Source organism: Podarcis bocagei, assembly GCF_964188305.1.
Source record: "Podarcis bocagei genome assembly, chromosome: 2".
In the NCBI taxonomy this organism is placed as follows: domain Eukaryota; kingdom Metazoa; phylum Chordata; class Lepidosauria; order Squamata; family Lacertidae; genus Podarcis; species Podarcis bocagei.
The window spans coordinates 2,529,613-2,548,788 of record NC_138126.1 but is presented as its reverse complement, the minus strand read 5'-3'; the positions used below and the strand labels follow the sequence as shown (position 1 = coordinate 2,548,788).

Below are 19,176 nucleotides of genomic sequence, written 5' to 3'. Positions count from 1 at the left end.
TCTGTGAGGTGAGTGGGGCTGAGTAACTTCAAAGAAGTGTGACTGGCCCAAGGTCACCCAGCAGCTGCATGTGGAGGAGCGGAGATGCGAACCCGGTTCCCCAGATTACGAGACTACCGCTCTTAACCACTACACCACACTGGAAACACTGGCATCGTTTCCAGGCCTTTGACCATTTTGGTTGCCCTCCTCTGGACACGTTCCAGTTTGTCAGTGTCCTTCTTGAACTGTGGTGCCCAGAACTGGACACAGTACTCCAGGTGAGGTCTGACCAGAGCAGAATATAGTGGCACTATTACTTCCCTTGATCTAGATTCTCTACTCCTATTGATGCAGCCCAGAATTGCATTGGCTTTTTTAGCTGCCGTGTCACACTGTTGGCTCATGTCAAGTTTGTGGTCAACCACAACTCCTAGATCCTTTTCACATGTACTGCTCTCAAGCCAGGTGTCCCCCATCTTGTATTTGTGCCTCTCATTTTTTTTTGCCCAAGTGCAATACTTTACATTTCTCCCTCTTAAAGTTCATCTTGTTTGTTTTGGCCCAGTTCTCTAATCTGTCAAGGTCGTTTTGAAGTGTGATCCTGTCCTCTGGGGTGTTAGCCACCCCTCCCAATTTGGTGTCATCTGCAAATTTGATCAGGATGCCCTTGAGTCCATCATCCAAGTCGTTGATAAAGATGTTGAATAAGACCGGCCCAAGACAGAACCCTGTGGCACCCCACACTGGATAATTGCCAGAACAAGGAGGTAGTTTGAATCCTTCATTTGTAGTCTTATAAATCATTTAATGTGTCAACACAAACAGAAGTTATTAATATTGCAGTTGTTGTATAAGGGATTATTATTATGACTGTAATGTAATTGAAATTTAGAAGATTTTGGAATGCCGAACTAAAGAAAATCATCAATTATACAACAAACCAACAACACCAAAGCTGGCTTATGAATACAAATATAAAGGACAATTTTACTAGAATAGGTATATAAACTCATAAACCTACTAAACAAAAAGTAAACTAAAGTGCAATGTGCATAACCAAGCCTTGAGAAACTCATAAACATAGAATGAACTAATGTCTCTCTTTACTACAGTGGTGCCCCGCAAGACGAATGCCTCGCAAAACGAAAAACCCGCTAGACGAAAGGGTTTTCCGTTTTTGCGTCACTTCGTAAGACGATTTTCCCTATGGGCTTACTTCGCAAAACAAAGGGCATGATCCGCGCCGCGCGCAAACCACTTTCACCGCCAATCTATCTATGCAGCCGCGGGGAATCTAATAGTAATAGCAATCGATACATTATTAGCGTCTGGAAACACAGCCGGTGGTGATGCTGCCCCGCGCCGCTTCAAAAAGTTCCTAGGCTTCAGCCTTAGAACTGGGAGGGGACCTGGCGGCGACACCCGGCTCGGGGTGGGATTTCCCCGTCTGCGCTCTTAGCGCGCGCGGCGACCGCTAGATCCCGAGGACGGCAGACTGGGCGGGGGGGGCATGAAAAGTTTTGCCTGCCCATGTCCGAGGGAAGGGAAGAAGGGGGTACCCATTTGCCAGCAGCCGGTGCCCCCGAACCGAGGCTGGTGCCATCGCCTGTCAGAGTGACTGCAAAGGCGAGCTCCGGTCATGCGGCCGAGGGAAGCCCTGCTGTGAGTCGTCCAAAGTCAGCCCAAGCACGCCACTCACCTAAAAGGCATGGAGAGACAGAGGGAGCGCGCGAGGATCCCGGTGCAGAGGAGGTTCCTGCAGCAAAATAAAGGCAGCCGGAGGGCTCCAGAACACGGAGCTGCGGCAGGGCCGTCGATGGCGTTGCCGGAGACTCCTCCCTCTGGGCCTTGCTCTCTCTGCTTTTGCCACTGCTTGCCCTGCCTGCGATCGGCCGGGCTCATCGCTCCGCTCTGCAGAGCGCTGCACAAAGGCACGGCGGGACAGGTGTCCGGGGACGCTTTGGCTGAATGCGCCCTGGGATCGGAGATGCGGGGTGCTTGCTGCAGATCATTTCTGGGGTCGCTGGGATGGCGGCGGTCGGGGCTTGTGTTATGTAAGCGCGTCAGGAGGGACTGCTTAAGAGGCCGGACGAGGCTTATGCAATGGCCAGATGCTCCCTAGGGGTCGAGGCTTGCAGTTGCGGGAACGAGTTTATACCTGTAGCCGCTAAGCCGCTAATAGCCGTGCTTCGCAAGACGAAAAAACTGCAAGACGAAGAGACTCGCGGAACGGATTAATTTCGTCTTGCGAGACACCACTGTATATCGGTTGTGTATGCGGTAAGTATTACATTACACAGCTGGAGCAAACAAATCGTTCTGCAGATAGTCATTCACTGGAAGCACGAAACCATAAACGTAGGAGCAGTTGCGAGATAGCGTTCTTCCAATAGTCATTCCTCTTCATTAAGAGATAGAGGCTATCCGCAGGAGTTAATTCAAACAGCCTTTGAAAGGGCTAAAAGAACTAGGCAGGATTTGTTGGTACCGAAACCTAAAAATAAACAGGACAGGCTTTTTTGTTCAATAGAATACAATTATTTATCTTCTCCTATTTAAAGGGTGATTAAGCGACAGTGTAACTGATAACTAATAAAAATTATTATTAAACAAATGTGATGATAGCTTGGCTAGTCCAATACAAAAATTTCTTAATTTTTACATTTTTGTTTCTCCCTCAAATGTCTTAGCACATCATTGTAGGTATCCCATGTAAGGAATGATAATTGGAGCTTTTCATACTGCTTTTCCAGAATAAGTGATGCTTTTATTGCTTTTTCATAAAGGTCATAAGGTTGCAAGAGCTAGGGCGTAGGTTGCAACAGTTAGCATATTTTTAATATAGCTTGTGGCTAGGCTACCTACAGGGAAGTTGTATCTTTAGAACGAATTGTGGTTATGATGTTAGCAAGAAGAACAGAACTAGGGAGCTAATGTCTTGAATGTAGCTAGGATGTGGCTTTCTTGCTAAAACTAGTATGTCAAGGGTTGAAGAGGTAAGACCCAAAAAGGGAATTCACAAATACAGTGGAACCTCAGCTCCTGTATGCCTTGGGAGCCGAACGCTCCAGCTCCCAAATGAATGAAAACCGGAAGTAATTGTTCCGGTTTTTGAACAGTTTCTGGAAGCCAAATGCTTGGTGCTGCTTCCATGGCTTCTGCTTGGCTGCAGGAGCTTCCAATCAGAAGCCATGAGTGCGCGGCGTGGCTTCCGCATCTTCTGATTGGCTGCAGGAAGCTTCTGTAACCAATCAGAAGCCGCGCCTTGGTTCCTGAATTGTTTCAGTAATCTAGTATTGGAAGACACAGGATCTACCCACTCTGGAAGAATGGCAGATGAAGGTGATAGACTATATGGGACTGGCTGAAATGACTGGCAGAATCCGAGACCAGGGGAAAGAGACGACGGAAGAAGATTGGAAAAAATTCAAAATTTGTCTTAAGAAATATTGTAAAATTAATGAGTGCTAAAATGTTGAGGTTATAGAAAAAAGGGGATCACATCTGTAAAAGATTAAGTAAAAGAAAAGAACAAGGGAAAATTAGATAAAATCAAGGGGGAGGATTTGCTGAAACAAATTTGGAAATTGGGATGCAGAAAGGGGAGGTATGGGGAAGTCGGCGAAGTAAGGTTTAAGAAAAAAGGATTTGAAATTATACATGTTTGTTTATTTGTTTGTATTGTGTATTGTTTGTGTTTGTATAAATTGTGAAAAACCAATTAAAAAATTATTTTAAAAAATGAATTGTTTCAGTAATCTAACAGACTCACGGAATGGAATGAGTTTGGAAACCAAGGTTACACTGTATGAGAGAAGGTCGATGAATTCATGGGAATGGGAAATGTCAACAGTGGTGGAGAATTTACTATTTTAATTAGGTGGTCATGATAGGCTGTAAATCTTGCGCACCCCCAAACAATGGGGAGACAAGGGAGGGAATTTTGCAGTCATTGAAAGGATATATGGCAGTGTTTCACTGAATCTGGGTGAGCCTGAAAACAAAACACCAAGATGGTTTTTCCCAATAGAAGCAAAGACAAGTAAGGGAAATCCACATGGGGGACAAATGAGTGTGAGATATAAAAGTCCAGGACTCAAAATTATTTATTATTACATTCATTTTTATTGCCAAGATTCTCACCATCCATGATAGTTTCATTCTTATCACGATTTCTATTTCTTTTTATATTTCTTTCCAAATCTTCACATCATTATCATTTTAGATATTAGGATTATTTGCCGAAAAGACCCTGATGTTGGGAAAGATGGAGGGCACAAGGAGAAGGGGACGATGGAGGACGAGGTGATTAGACAGTGTTCTCTAAGCTACCAGCATGAGTTTGACCAAACTGCGGGAGGCAGTGGAAGATAGGAGTGCCTGGCGTGCTCTGGTCCATGGGGTCACGAAGAGTCAGACACAACTAAATGACTAAACAACAACAACATCACACTCCTAAACATTTCACTTTTTTCTCTATTTTCCTTCTACCTGTTATAATAACCCATTATAATAACCCATCTTCTGGAAACTTCACACAATGTTGTTTCTAGGAATAAATGACTCTGATCCATCCAATGTATTATACAGGGCAGGTGGCAACCCTGCATGATGTGACTGTTGATCCTTAGCTGGGGTGGGGGGCAGATGGGGTCCTGCCACGATGGCAGGAGGGAGCAAGGGTATCTGCCTGTTCCTGCTCCCCTCCCACACCTGACCTTCCTTTACGCCCCTCCTGCCCCCCAATACATCCTATACCAGATGAAGCAGGGTTGCCACTTCTCCCAACAGCATGCAGTGGGTTCCCTACCTGTACAGGTACTTCTTTGACTGGCAGGAGCTCTTCCATTTCGCCATCGACCAAGGGAAGATTGTGGCCATGTTCCCAGAGGAGGAGCCCCACATCCAAAAGTGGGACAAGGACTACCTGCAGGGCTTCAAGGCCATGGTGGATGGCTTCTGCTGGGGCCACTACAGGATCCTTGGGCCCTTCTAAGGCTACACTTCCACCCAGTTTCTCTCTCGCACACGGACAGACACACATGCAATGCCTGAGGTGGAGGAGCCTCTTCATTTCTCCTCAGTGGCAGCGGAGGAGGAGAGAGAAAAGAGGGTGTCACTATAAGGGACCATTTTGGAATCCATTTTGATACGGAAGGGGGGGCATGTCTTCTTCACCTTCTTCTTCGCTACAATATATCCATTTATTTACAATTGTCAATGTCAAAAGGGACTAAAATCTATAAAATTCATAGAAAATCAATGTGCCAATTTGCTCAATTTCTCTAGGACTCCATCATACCTCCCCTGTCCTCCATAATCCCTCAAGCAAGGTGTCAAGACCCTAATCCTGTCAAATCACTCTGCCAAGCCTTTCCTCCAGGCAATGCCAGTACATGGACCATTGTCTTCTCATCAGGATGTGCTTATCTGCGCATATCTCCAGCTCTGAATATTCCCCCTCCCTCCTCCATATGTTAATCCGGTGTAACCCAACCTCTTCCTAATGTATTCGTGATGTAATCTGTGTAACCCAACCTCTCCTTAATGTATTCATGATGTAACTGGGATGTATTTTTGCACTGTATTCTGGGGCATGGAGGGAAGTTTCAAAAGTTCATGTCACCCCTTTCTCGCTGTTCAATCTCGCCTTGAACCTGTTGCGCAATAAACTTGGATCTTCTGCAGCTTGCTCCTGTCTCCGGCTGAGCTCATTTTCCTCCGAAGGGACCCGCGGACTTAGTCCGACGAGCTGGGTGGCAAAGCAGTCTCGCACCCAGATTTTACCGTAACAGATGGCGCCCGAATGTGGGGCTTTGCGGTTCTCCCGTGTTGCTGACCGGGGGCCCTGAAATCTTCAGCCGGCACCGGGCCATTTTGCCTGGGAAGATCCTTTGGACCCCCGGCCATCTTCCGGGCGGTAATCGAAAGCCCCAGGAGTTCAGCCAGGGAGCAAAGAGGGATCCAGCTGGCTTATTCATCGATCCTGGGATCATCATAGAAGACGTGTGAGTATAAGGAAAAGGAAAAATCCAGTGCACTGGTGGGAAGGGGGTGGAAATCTCCTGGCAACTGAATTCTCTGCCCTCCTCTCTATCGCTCCTTCTTACCTTTCTCTTGGTCCGGTTAGTGAGAGAGACCGTGGACCGCCGCTCAACCCGAAAGGGGGGTTCTGAGCTCTATCTCTTTCTCTTAAAAATCTCCAGCCAGCCGCACCAATTGGGAGCCCGAAAGTAAGACGGAGAGAGCCGACTTGAAAGACAGCCGACTCTCCGCAACGGGCATCTCAGTTGAAAGCAAGGGGTTGGAGCTCTCTTTCCGAACTTCCCTAGCGCCCGGCAAGGGGGCAGGAAGGGGTCTGGCTTTCTGTCTCAATCCCAGCCGCACTGGTCGGTGCCACGTAACACGTGTATCGTGCGTGAGCCCGCTTCCAAAAGCAAGGGGGATTTTCGGTTCAAAACTATCCAGGGATCACCCGATCTGGCACCGCATGGCGGGGGCGTTCAGTAGGGCCCCTTTTCCTGAGATTGTGACGATAGGTAGGAGGTTGCCAGGAGGGATAGCCCATGAGGAATTAGGCGGGATCGGCAGAGTGGAAAGGAACCCCAAGATTTGGAATAGGAAGTAAGGAAAGGAACGAGAGATAATCGGATAGCTAGAGCTCAATAAACCACTAGGAAGTTGCCAAGCAACAAGGAAAAGGAAAACCCTAAATAGCCCCCTGTACAAGTTACCCAAATCCTAATCAACCCCTCTCTTTCTCCCTTCTCTATCCCAAAAACAACAACAACAAAAAGCAACAACAGCAGTGCATGCATCTATAAAGGGGTACCCCGTCAACCAAGCGTTGTGAGCCCTACCAGTTTGATTAACTGGTGGTGTGTTTGAAGAGGCAAGGAGGCTCATAAAACCATGTGGGACCTTCCTACTAATTTCACTTAATGAAGCCAAAGGAAGCGGCCCAACTCCTTGCAATAATCAACTTCTAAGGCTACACTTCCACCCGGTTTCTCTCACACACACAGACAGACACAAGTGCAACGCCTGAGGCGGAGGAGCCTCTTCATTTCTCCTCAGTGGCAGCGGAGGAGGAGAGAGAGAGGGAAGAGGGTGGCACTATAAAGGACTATTTTGGAATCCATTTGAATAAATGAATTTAAATACTGGATGGAATGCAGGCAAAGCAGTGGTGAAAGGGTCTTATTAATAAAGCAAAATGCCTTTCTAAAGAAGCAGATAGAAGCTCCAAAAGCAAGAGATGTAAACAGAAATTACGCAGAATGAAAAGAAACCCCCCGATAAACGAGGGAGCCCGGGGAAACTGCCGCCTGGTCTGCCAGGAATCGGCCTCCTCGGCGCCTAAAACTGAGGGGAAGGTCAGGTTTCGAAAGGCGGGAAGTTGGGAAAAGGCAGGAAAAGCCGTTTCCCTCAGAGCAGAGGGGCGGGGCCAGGGCTGTTTCGTCACGGGTTCTTGCCCCGCCCTCCCTCCGCCTCCCCCTTTCCCCGTTTCGTGCTCTGAGGAGTCTGGGTCGCCGGCAGGGAGCATGCGCAGCTGCTCAGAGCCTCCTCTGCCCTCTGTGCGCTCGGCTCGCCAAGGGTTAACAGGAGTCGAGCTGGAATCCTAGAGAGGCCAGGAAGTGGGGGCGGGGGTCCCCGGTCCTCCAGAGCGGAAGCCCCTCCTCCTTCGTCCTCCGCCAAGGCTGCCTGGTGGCCCCTCCTGGGATCCAGTGAGTCTCCTCTCTCTTTCCCCTTGGGGCGCCTGGGGGAGAAGGGGGGCTGCAGGGGGAGGATGCCCAAGGGGGGGGAGACCCCCAAGTCAGGGAGCCTCCTCCCCCCTTCCTCTCTGTTCAAGCTGCTGCTCCTCTCTGCCTGCCAAGGGGGTCCCACCCTCCCCAGAAGAAAGCCTCTCTGTGGGCTCCTCCTGCATCATAGAGGGGAGAGCTGGGTGCCTTCCGTTCGCCAAGGGTTAAAAGGAACTAAGCTGGATCCCTATAGAAGGGAGGACAGAAGGGGGGCGGTGTCCCCCAGAGCAAAAGGCCCCCCTTGAAAGGGGAGGGGTTGCTTTCCTCTCTCTCCTTTGCCCATAGCTGCCTATGTGCCCCTTCTGGGATCTGCAGTCTCCCCTCTCTTCCCTCTTGAGGTGCCTCGGAGAGAAGGGGGGTCCCAGGGCTGTAGGATGAAGGTGCATGAGGGGGGGGGCAAAAAAATCCCAAATCAGGAAGCTTTCCCTGCACTCTCAACAAACTATGATTCCCATGATTCTTTGGAGCAGGGGTCAGCAAACCTTTTCAGCAGGGGGCCGGTCCACTGTCCCTCAGGCGTTGTGGGGGGCCAGACTATATTTTGGAGGGGAAAAATGAACGAATTCCTATGCCCCACAAATAACCCAGAGATGCAGTTTAAATAAAAGGACACATTCTACTCATGTAAAAATACGCTGGTTCCTGGACTGTCCACAGGCTGGATATAGAAGGCGATTGGGTCTGATCCGACCCCCTGGCCTCAGTTTGTTCATGAATTGGCTTAAACAGAAAAAGGGGAAATGGGATAGAGAGGAATTAATAGATTAGTAGTCCACATCCCATTGTCAAACGCCTAGTCAGGAACCCTTGTGGTTGTGCTTAGATTTTTCCTCTTCTGCTACCAATGAAACAACAGGTAGGAAGCCGTGTTGGTCTGCCATAGTCGAGACAACATTTTAAAAAATTCCTTCCAGTAGCACCTTACAGATCAGATAAGTTTGTTATTGGCATGAGTTTTCGTGTGCATGCACACTTCTTCAGATAGACTGAAACAGAAGTCGCCAGATGCTTATATATAGTGAGAGGGAGGGGAGGGGTATTTCTCAGAAGGGTGGTGGGAATGGGTGATTGGCAGATAGCTGAGATGAGCCTGTTGACGACTTAATGACTGCAATTGGTCTTACAGGAAAAAGCAAGGGGTGAGGTGTCCAAAAATAGCTTAGCATGTGTAATGGGATAAGAATCCAATGTCTCTATTCAGACCAGGTCTCTCCATAGTTTTAAGTTTAGTAATAAGTTGTAATTCAACAACTTCTCTTTCAAGTAAATGAAACAAGGCATAGTGTTGGTCTGTTGATGAACTTGGGAGATGATATTCAAAGCTAGGAGTATAATTGCTCTGTTGATGGAGAAACGATTTTAATGTTTGATGCCTTGCTGTCTTTGATGTTCATTTTGTTGGAAGCTGCTCAGAGTAGCTGGGGCAACCCAGTCAGATGGGCAGCATAGTAGTAGTAGTAGTAGTAGTAGTAGTAGTAGTAGTAGGAATAATTGTTGTTGTTTAGTCGTGTCCGCCTCTTCGTGACCCCTTGGACCAGAGCACGCCAGGCACTCCTATCTTCCACTGCCTCCCACAGTTTGGTCAAACTCATGTTAGTAGCTTCGAGAACAATGCTGATGGTGTGTGTGTTTTCTGCAGTCTTTATTTTTTCCTCATGATGCTGCAATGTGTGTGTGCTCAGTTGTACCAAAATCTCAAGCTGTCGGGGTGTGTGTGTGTGGAGAGACTTCAAATTTCTCCACCCCCTTTCTGAAGGCTCTGTGTGTATTTCAAGGTTTTATCTTTCTGCACGCTTGAGGCTTCATTTTGTAGCTGGTCTGATTGTTGTTGTTGTTATTATTATTCCTCTTATTCCTATGACTTCATTACAACCACATTTATAAGTTCAGACTCAGCTTTAGTGGAATCCAGCCTTGATTCCTAGCAAAACTCACCCACATTTACTGAAAGGACATTTTTTCTGATCCTGACAGAGTGCCAATTTTATAACAGAACAATGCATTTGCTTTGTAGGGTTTGCCAGCATCTCTAATTCGGACAGGAAGAACTTTCCAGAAGAAAAAAGGGACTCCTTCTGATCTCTTGGGAGCTTCCTGAGAGGAAAGATGGATGAGCAAGACTTGGCTGGACCTAAAGCAAGAAGAGGCCATGCCATTGAAGATGGGAGCACTGAGGGATTCTGGGAAAACTCTGTGGGGAAGATCCTGGGTGAGGAGGACACCCTCCACTCAGATGTGCATTGCCAGCAGCTCAGGCAGTTCTGCTACCAGGAGGCTGAAGGACCCCGAGAAGTTTGCAGCCGGTTCTACCACCTTGTCTGTCAGTGGCTGAAGCCAGAAAGGCACACAAAAGTTAAAATGCTGGACCTGGTGATCTTGGAGCAGTTCCTGGCTGTCCTTCCCCCAGAGATGGAGAGCTGGGTGAGGGAATGTGGAGCAGAGACCAGTTCCCAGGCAGTGGCCCTGGCCGAAGGTTTCCTCCTGAGTCAGGCAGAGGAGAGGAAGCAGGCAGAGCAGCAGGTGAGTGTGACCTTCCTCTGGAAACTCCCAAGGGCTCTGAACAAGAGATAGAGTATCTCAAAATGCGGTACTAATGTCCCACTGTTTATGGCTAGGATAAGTAAAGGTAAAGGGACCCCTGACCATTAGGTCCAGTCGTGGCCGACTCTGGGGTTGCGGCGCTCATCTCACTTTATTGGCCGAGGGAGCCGGCGTACAGCTTCTGGGTCATGTAGCCAGCATGACTAAGCCGCTTCTGGCGAACCAGAGCAGCGCACGGAAACCTCATTTACCTTCCCGCCGGAGCAGTACCTATTTATCTACTTTTGCAGTGCTTTGGAACTGCTAGGTTGGCAGGAGCTGGGACCGAGCAACGGGAGCTCACCCCGTCGTGGGGATTTGAACCGCCGACCTTCTGATCGGCAAGTCCTAGGCTCTGTGGTTTAACCAGGCATAGGCAAACTCCGGCCCTCCAGATGTTTGGGACTACAATTCCCATCATCCCTGACCACTGGTCCTGTTAGCTAGGGATGATGGGAATTGTAGTCCCAAACATCTGGAGGGCCGGAGTTTGCCTATACCTGCCCTAAAGTGTTTGCCTCTGCCATTGTTTTCTAATCCCCCTTCCCATTTTGTTTTGAATCTTTGTTGCTCTTTCAGGTTAAAGATCTGTTGACAGAAATGGGCCCCGATTCCTCTGAGGCAGAGAGGACTCCGATGGACACCAGGGAGAGACCACTAGGTAAGGAGGGAGTTATTTCTCTCCTTGGTCACATCCTGCAGATTCGAAAATTAATCTGTGGGTTCTTTTCCTCTTTTGTGGGGAGGCTGTTGGGGCCAAGAGCCCAGAGGAGGAGAGATGTATTTTTACGCAACTAACAGATGAAAGGTGTATGAATGTCAAAAGGCACTCAGTAGGGTAGACTTCTTCACAGGTCCATCTGTAGTTAGAGATGCACTCCTGAATGTAGGAGAAAAGTAGGCATTCATGGCTTCCCACTTCCCTTTGTCTCTGGCAGGTGACAGGATGATACCCGCAAGACCTCCTTATCCAACTTTTCATGGTACTGAAGGGGAAGCAGCAGCTATGGAAGCAGATCAGGTAGGGGGCAGGAAACTTGTAGGGAGAGAGGTTTTTAAATAAATAAATAACTTTTTATTGTTAAAATAATTCAGCATTATTACACACATGTTATGTGAATATACAAACATACATTTCATACAATCCTTAAAAATATTCATAGAGTCCTTAAAAATATTCATACATCCCCACACTCAATCCCACAGATACTTCTTTTCCCCACCACCATCTCTTACCCCTCACCCCACTCTTGTGTTGAACTTCCAATCTAATCAACTGCAATTTCTTTCCACTTCTATTACCTTCTTTCACACACTTTTAAACCAATTTTCTGCTTCTTTTTCTGTTACACATTGTTATCCATCTTATTATTTCAGTATTTATAACGGAACTTGTTTATTCTAATAGTTCTGATTTTTCAATATTGTTTTGCAAGTATCCTTTAAACACTTTCCAGTCCTTGTCTATCTTCTCTTTTGAGATCCTTCCAATTTCTCCCATTGTTTTGGATATATTGTAATACTCCAATAATTTGGCAAGCCACTCTGTCGGTATAATACCACTTTTCCAATTTTTCGCAATGAATAGCCTTGCGGCTGCTGTTGCATATAAATATAATGTCTTGTCTTCTTCCTTTAGACTTCCTGGTACTATTCCCAATAGAAAACCTTCTGATAATTTCCTAAATGAATATCTGAACATTTTTTTTTCATTTCATTGTATATTGTTTCCCAAAATTGTTTGATGTTTAAACAATTCCACCATATATGTATCATAGTACCTTTTCCAGTGTTGCATCGCCAGCAGACATCGTTACAATTTTTATTCATTTTTGCTATTCTTTCAGGTGTTAAATACCATCTATGTTGTATTTTAAGGTAATTTTCTTTCAATATATAACACATAGTGAATTTCATATCTTCTTTCCACAATTTTTCCCATTGTTCGAGCATAATGTTTTCCCCAATATCTTGTGCCCATTTAATCATGGATGCTTTAACCAGTTCATCCTTTGTTTCCCACTCTAAGATCAGATTATATAATTTAGATTTTTTTTCTTGTACTAAGTATGTATCAAATTTTTATATTTCTTTTTCAAATCCTATCTTCTTGTCTTTCGCTAATCTATACTTAATTTGAATATATTGGAACCAATCACTAATATGAGCTTTAATTTCTGTATAATCCTTTAATTCCAATTCTCCATTTTCTTCCTTTAATACAGTTTTATAAGTAGCCCAATTTTCTTTCATATTTAATTTTTTCACTGCGACAATTTCTGCCGACGATGCCCACCAAGGAGTTTTCAGTTCTAGGTCTTTTATATTTCTCCCATATTTTAGATATCGACTTTCTGACTATATTCCCTAGGAAGCCTTTATATACTTTGACTTTCTAATATATTAGATAAGGAGAGAGGTTGAGGGGTGAAGGAGCCAGAATTCTTGGAAGAACAAAATGTGGAGTTCCCCCCATTCACACAAAAACTCATCATTAAAATAATAAAGTAATTCCAGTGAGATGTTAAAATAAGCATTCATACCATGTGGAGCAAAACAATTCCATTAAAACAACACAACAATTAACAGGTAGAAAACAACAGAGCAATGTGTGGTAGATCATCTTTATGCTGTCTAAGAGGAGGACATTTCCCTTTTTCTTTTAGGGTCTGGTGTGCTTTGAGGATGTCGCTGTTCATTTCACGGACAAGGAGTTGGCGCTGCTGGATCCTGACCAGAGAGCTCTGCATGAGGAGGTCATGGAGGAGAATCGTGGGCTCCTGGATTCTCTGGGTAAGGCTCTCTGAGGATCATCATATCTGTTTTGAAATTCCATGTCTCTCTCCTTGCAATGAATCTCCAAGGTTTGGCTGGAACTCAGTAGCGTTACCTGCACCACCTGGAAATCTAACGCCCCCAGAAATCACTTGGAATGGCGGTGTTGTCTGTGAATATCCATCAGAGTGGGTAGGGAGGTTGAAGTAGCTTCTGCCAGATTTGTGTTTTTGCTTCTGTTGATTTTGGTTGACTAAAGAGATAACTGACAATGGATACAGAGCAGATTTCATGATTGCACCAAACAAAATTAATTGAATCTCAGGTTCTCATAATAATGTCAGCTAATACCAGCCAACAAAGGCAGTTAACTCCATAGTAAGAATTCCCATCTAATTCCCTTCAGTTCTTTCTCTTTCACAACCGTTCATTAGCACTGTTCAATAATGGACAGTTGTGAAGGGTTGTTCTTCCTGAGGCTCTAATTAGTTTATCTCTCTCTATATATACAGTGGTACCTCTGGATGCGAACGGGATCCGTTCGGAGCCCCGTTCGCATCCTGAACAGAACGCAACCCGTGTCTGCGCAGGTCGCGATTTGCTGCTTATGCACATGTGCGTGACTTCATTTTGAGCGTCTGCGCATGCGCGAGTGGCAGAACCTGGAAGTAACTTCCAGGTTGCCGCGGAACACAACCTGAAAACGCTCAACCTGAAGCTACTTTAACCCGAGGTATGATTGTATTAGTATAACTCTTTTCTCTTTTTATTCCTTTCTCTTATCGTATTATTTCTTTATGAATCAAAACTCATTTGAATAAAATATTAAGATTTAAAAAATAATTAGTTTTTTTTATTGCAGTTGGTGATGAATTGGAAATTAATAACAAGGGGGACCAAGAAGGAATCCACACCATAGAGAAGCCATATAAATACTCGGAGTGTGAAAAGAACTTTAGTGAGAGCTCCCAGATCACTCCTCCACAAAGAAATCCAATTGGGAATAAACCCTATCAGTGCTTAGAATGTGGAAAGAGCTTCAGTCACAAAGCCAGTCTTTCTTCCCATCAAAGAATTCATACAGGGGAGAAACCTTTTCAGTGCTTGCAGTGTGGGAAGACTTTCAGAAAGAGCTCAGATCTCACTTCCCATCAAAGAATTCATACAGGGGAGAAACCCTATCAGTGCTTGGAATGTGGAAAGAACTTCAGACACAGTAGCCATCTCACTTCCCATCAACGAATTCATACAGGGGAGAAACCGTATCAGTGCTTGGAATGCGGAAAGACCTTCAATCAGAAGAGCAGTCTCACTTCTCATCAAAGAATTCATAAAGGTGAGAAACCCTATCAGTGCTTGGAATGTGGAAAGAACTTCAGTCACAATGTATCTCTCACTTCTCATCAAAGAATTCACACAGGGGAGAAACCCTATCAGTGCCTGGAATGTGGAAGAAGCTTCAGTCACAGTGCCTCTCTCACATCCCATCAAAGAATTCATACAGGGGAGAAACCCTATCAGTGCTTGGAATGTGGAAAGAGCTTCAATCAGAAGAGTAGTCTCACTTCCCATCAAAGAATTCATACAGGAGAGAAACCCTATCAGTGCCTGGAATGTGGAAGGAGCTTCAGTCACAACACATCTCTCACTTCCCATCAAAGAATTCATACAGGGGCAAAACCCTATCAGTGCTTGGAATGTGGAAGGAGCTTCCGTCACAACACATCTCTCACTTCCCATCAAAGAACTCACAGTGAAGACAAACAATAGCAATTGCTGTGTAGTAATTTTATTTTCGGAGATTTTAATTTGTATTGCAGCAGTGTTATTGTGCTTCTGTCATTCATATCAAAAACAATATTATGTTTTATTCTGGGTTTGTTCCCCTTTCGTATGAAACCTGACATGGGAGAACGTTGCTGCTGCCCTGAATGCTGGATCAAATACCGCTTCCTGCTGCAGGACCAATTTCCACCTGACTTTGAGGGCTGAGCCCACACTCACCCCAAACAATTAAAGGACTCCTGGGAGGCTAGAGGGACATTGCTGGAACAGCTCTTTGATTGGGGCAACTGGCTGAAATGTTTTACACGGTTCTAATTTTGGTTCCTCTGTTTTGATTTTGTCAGGTTTCTGTTGGTTAAATGTTTTTAGATGGTGTTGATGGTTACTTTAATTAGGGTATAAATGTAAACTGTTTATTGTTGTTGTGGTTGTTGTTACTGGTTAGAAGAGTAGTACCTTGGATCCCAAATTTAATCTGTTCCGTAAGTCTGTTCCAAAACCAAAGCGTTCTAAAACCAAGGTGTGCTTTCCCATAGAAAGTAATGCAAAATGGATTAATCCAGAGGTTGGCAAGCTAAGGCCCATGAGCCGGAAGTGGCCCATGAGCCGCCCCCGAACCGAGCTGCCTTGGGCCCTTCTTCCAAGAGATAAAAGGAACAACTGGCAAGTTTGGCCTTGGAGATCAAAACGAAGCAGGGCAAAGGCTAATAGAGTTCTGTCAAGAGAACAAGCTGGTCATCACAAACACACTTTTCCAACAACACAGAAGACAGCTCTACTCATGGACATCACCAGATGGGCAGCATTGAAATCAGATTGATTATATTCTCTGCAGCCAAAGATGAAGAAGCTCTATACAGTCAGCAAAAACAAGACCTGGAGCGGACTGTGGCTCAGATCATCAGCTTCTTATAGCAAAATTCAAGCTTAAACTAAATAAAATCCCTTATGAATGTTAGGAGCATCCTACTCTAATGTAGGACCCTGGCAGAGACACATGCCCGACTGGTCGATCGTTTGGGAGCTTCAAAAGCTTTCTCCAACCCGAATATCACAGCGACTGATGCCTTGGAGACATCAGGGATCCACAGAGTCATCGCAGTTTGCATAACAGACCTCAGTAGCACAGCATTTTGGCTAATCTACATTTATTTACATATAATACACTCAAAGCATTCTGCTTTAGCTCCTTCTTCTTTCTCATCAGACAGCAAAGACAAAGAACAAGGGACAATAGTCCCACTTCACAGAATACAGTAATACCAAAACATCCTGTCTCTGCCACTTCCCACACTGTGGAATGAAAACATACACTGTCATGTGATAGACAACAATCCCATGACTACAGACACGGAGCAGGAATCCCCAACATCCTCCCCTAATTCATGAACCGTGTTGTAGTCATCAGTGTAACTGCAACAAACATACAGATGTCATACACACAGTATACCCCTGTGATACGGAACGGGGGGGCATGTCTTCTTCACCCCTTCTGCCGGTCACCAGAGGGTCTGAGGTGATGACCTCTAGGGCACCCAGCCCCATATGGACCCCTCAGCCCCCACACTGTTACACAAGCACCACACTTAACTCCGAACCCCATAAATAAAAGTGCCTTCCTCCTTTCCCTACGTGCTAGAATAAATAGACCGGGCGAAAATAAGCCCAAAACGCCTTATGTCTCCCTTTCGCTATACCCGCTGTATTGTTTCCATTAGTAGACCGTGTATACAGACATTTTGTATCTCTTGAATAGGTGCGTTCTACCCAATCAGAACCATGCATTCGTCTTTGCAGAGCTAGCTCAGCGAGCTCCTGCACGCCTCATTTAACCTCTTGACAAGCTGCTGACGGCTCCCCACTGGGAGAACAATGGAATCGAAACTTGTGAACCCATAAAAGTGTCAAATCTCGCTACAATGTATCTATTTTGTTTCCGATCTCAATTATCAATACAAAATGGACTAAAATCTTTAGAAATTTGCATAAAATCAACCACAACTCCAATTTTCTTGCTTCTGGTGCCAATTGGCTCAGTTTCTCTAGGACTCCATGACACCTCCCCTGTCTTCCATAATCCCTCAAGCGAAGTGTCACGTACTCTCAGGAAGAGTCTAATCCTATCAAATCACCCTGCCAAGCTTTTCCTCCGGGCAATGCCAGGTGGCAGACCATGCATACATGGACCATTGTCTTCTCATCACCGGTACTCAGGATGTGCTTATCTGCGCATATCTCCAGCTCTGCATATTCCCCCCTCCTTCCTCCATATGTTAATCCGGTGTAACCCAACCTCTTCCTAATGTATTCATGATGTAATCTGTGTAACCCAACCTCTCCTTAATGTATTCATGATGTAACTATGATGTATTTTGCACTGTATCCTGGGACATGGAGGGAAGTTTCAAAAGTTCATGTCACCCCTTTCTCGCTGTTCAATCTCGCCTTGAACCTGTTGCGCAATAAACTTGGATCTTCTGCAGCTTGCTCCTGTCTCTGGCTGAGCTCATTTTCCTCCGCAGGGACCCACGGACTTAGTCCGACGAGCTGGGTGGCAGAGCAGCCTCGCACCCAGATTTTACCGTAACACCTGTATCCCCCGTTCCACCCTTGGAGCTACCTGCTACTGGATAAGCCTTGGGCCTTACCATTTTGCACTTCTGACTAGTCTTGGTGTCATAGCTCTCCTGACTATCAAAAAGTTTCACACCTGGCTTTGTTGGGACTCAAAGCCTAGCCTTGTTCCTCTCTGAGGAATCAGTGTTCACCCTTACAGTCCTTGGGTGTGGTTTCCCACCCTTTGAGGACAAACCCTGTACCCCTTTCAATACTTCTGGTTCTAAGACCTGTGTCGAGCCACTAGCCTCAGCTAAATCTGCAACAGCTGTGTTAGCAAACTCCTGAGCATACCTGGTGGTAGCTGTCTCAGATCTGCACATCAGGTGCACATCCTTCACTGTATCAATGGGACTCACCTCACTTTCAGCAACAGCAGTAGACTCAGTATTGCCCATATTGCCTCCCCCTTTTCCTTTGTCTTGAGCACTGGTACACCTGACTATCTTCGTGTCAGACATCAGCAATCTGGAAGACCCATACATTACAACATAGTAAGAACAAGCCATTTATAATGTCGCTTTCATTCTTCTGGATGGTCGCACGCTGTTTGTTGACATAAACATAACAGCCACGTTGCACCAGCTGGGCTTCTCGGCCTGGAATGAAAAACACGTTAGACATCACAATGTTACAGCTTTTCAGTTCCACAGTCCAGACTTGCCACTGGTGGCAAGTACCACAAACAAAACGTAGCAGCCGTTGAAGCTTCATATTTGGTGGCACTTAGAATCGCCAGAGCTATGAAACTTCACACCATTGCTGAGGATTTCCTGTTGCCAGCAGCCAAAGACATTGTTCGAGATATGACTGGAGATGAATTTGTTATGAGATTGAGTACAATTTCCTTATCTAATGACACTGTCCGCAGAATTATAGATGACATGTCTGCTGATATTCTTGATCAGGTAATCCAGGAAATTGAATCTGATCCACTTCCAATATTTAGAATCCAGCTTGATGAATCTACAGACATTGCAAACTGTTCACAGTTACTGGTTTACATGAGGTATATTAATGATATAATGATGGTGACTTTAAAGATGAGTTTCTTTTTTGCAAACCTCTTGAAATGACAACTACTGCACATGATGTATTTGAAACAGCTGGTTCATTTCTGAAAGAGGATAAGATGTATTGGGAAAAGGTTTGTGGTGTTTGCACAGATGGTGCTCCAGCTATGCTAGGATGTCGATCTGGATTTCAACGTTTGGTACTGAATGAGTCACCAAAATCATTGGAACTCGCTATATGATTCATCGGCAAATATTAGCAACAAAGATGCTGCCGCAAGAGTTACAAGAAGTAATGAAAAGCGTCATAAGTTCTGTCAATTTTGTAAAGGCGAGCACTTTAAACAGTCGCCTGTTTTCGCAAGTGTGCAACGAGTTGGATGCGCCGAACAATGCTCCACTATTTCACACTGAAGTGAGATGGTTGTCGAGAGTAAAAGTTTTAAAACATGTTTTTGAGCTTCCTGGTGAACTCAAAACGTTTTTAAATCAGAAAGCAAGACTGTCGTTCAAAGCACTTTTCAGCAATAAAAGTGAACTGAAGAAAATAGCTTACTTGGTTGCCATCTTTGCCATCTTGAATGAGTTAAATTTATCATTGCAAGGACCAAATGCAACATGCC

General features: G+C 45.4%; 2 protein-coding genes and 1 long non-coding RNA gene across 4 annotated transcripts in view; 2 read left to right on the top strand and 1 right to left on the bottom strand.

Annotated features, from left to right (window-relative positions):
- The window catches only part of LOC308580569 (uncharacterized protein), a 32,531-nt gene that overhangs the window by 5,575 nt on the left and 7,780 nt on the right, over positions 1-19,176 (top strand). The window contains exon 1 of one of the 2 annotated variants that reach the window (XM_081182411.1): positions 7,775-8,640. The exons of the other annotated variant lie outside the window; for it this stretch is intronic. The gene's annotated coding sequence lies outside the window, so the exon portion shown is untranslated. Of the gene's footprint in view, positions 1-7,774; positions 8,641-19,176 lie in introns of those variants that run through there. 2 annotated transcript variants of the gene reach the window in all.
- LOC308581281 lies at positions 1,530-18,113 on the bottom strand. Its single transcript, XR_014004922.1, has 3 exons — positions 17,057-18,113; positions 4,793-5,345; positions 1,530-2,476 (listed from the first exon to the last, which is right to left on the bottom strand). It is a non-coding gene; the product is annotated as an uncharacterized lncRNA (long non-coding RNA).
- On the top strand, positions 7,498-15,345 carry LOC308580727 (uncharacterized protein). The gene is made up of 6 exons (XM_081182814.1): positions 7,498-7,709; positions 9,799-10,304; positions 10,944-11,025; positions 11,303-11,385; positions 13,031-13,157; positions 14,002-15,345. The coding sequence occupies exons 2-6, from the start codon at positions 9,891-9,893 to the stop codon at positions 14,907-14,909; spliced, it is 1,614 nt and encodes a 537-aa protein (XP_081038940.1). The 5' UTR covers positions 7,498-7,709; positions 9,799-9,890; the 3' UTR covers positions 14,910-15,345.

Excerpts from the sequence above, each read along its gene's own strand:
- LOC308580727 (XM_081182814.1), top strand. The coding sequence starts at position 9,891 with ATGGATGAGCAAGACTTGGCTGGACCTAAAGCAAGAAGAGGCCATGCC. Across the intron at positions 10,305-10,943 it reads GGAAGCAGGCAGAGCAGCAG|GTTAAAGATCTGTTGACAGA; the intron begins GTGAGTGTGACC and ends TTGCTCTTTCAG. Across the intron at positions 11,026-11,302 it reads CACCAGGGAGAGACCACTAG|GTGACAGGATGATACCCGCA; the intron begins GTAAGGAGGGAG and ends TGTCTCTGGCAG.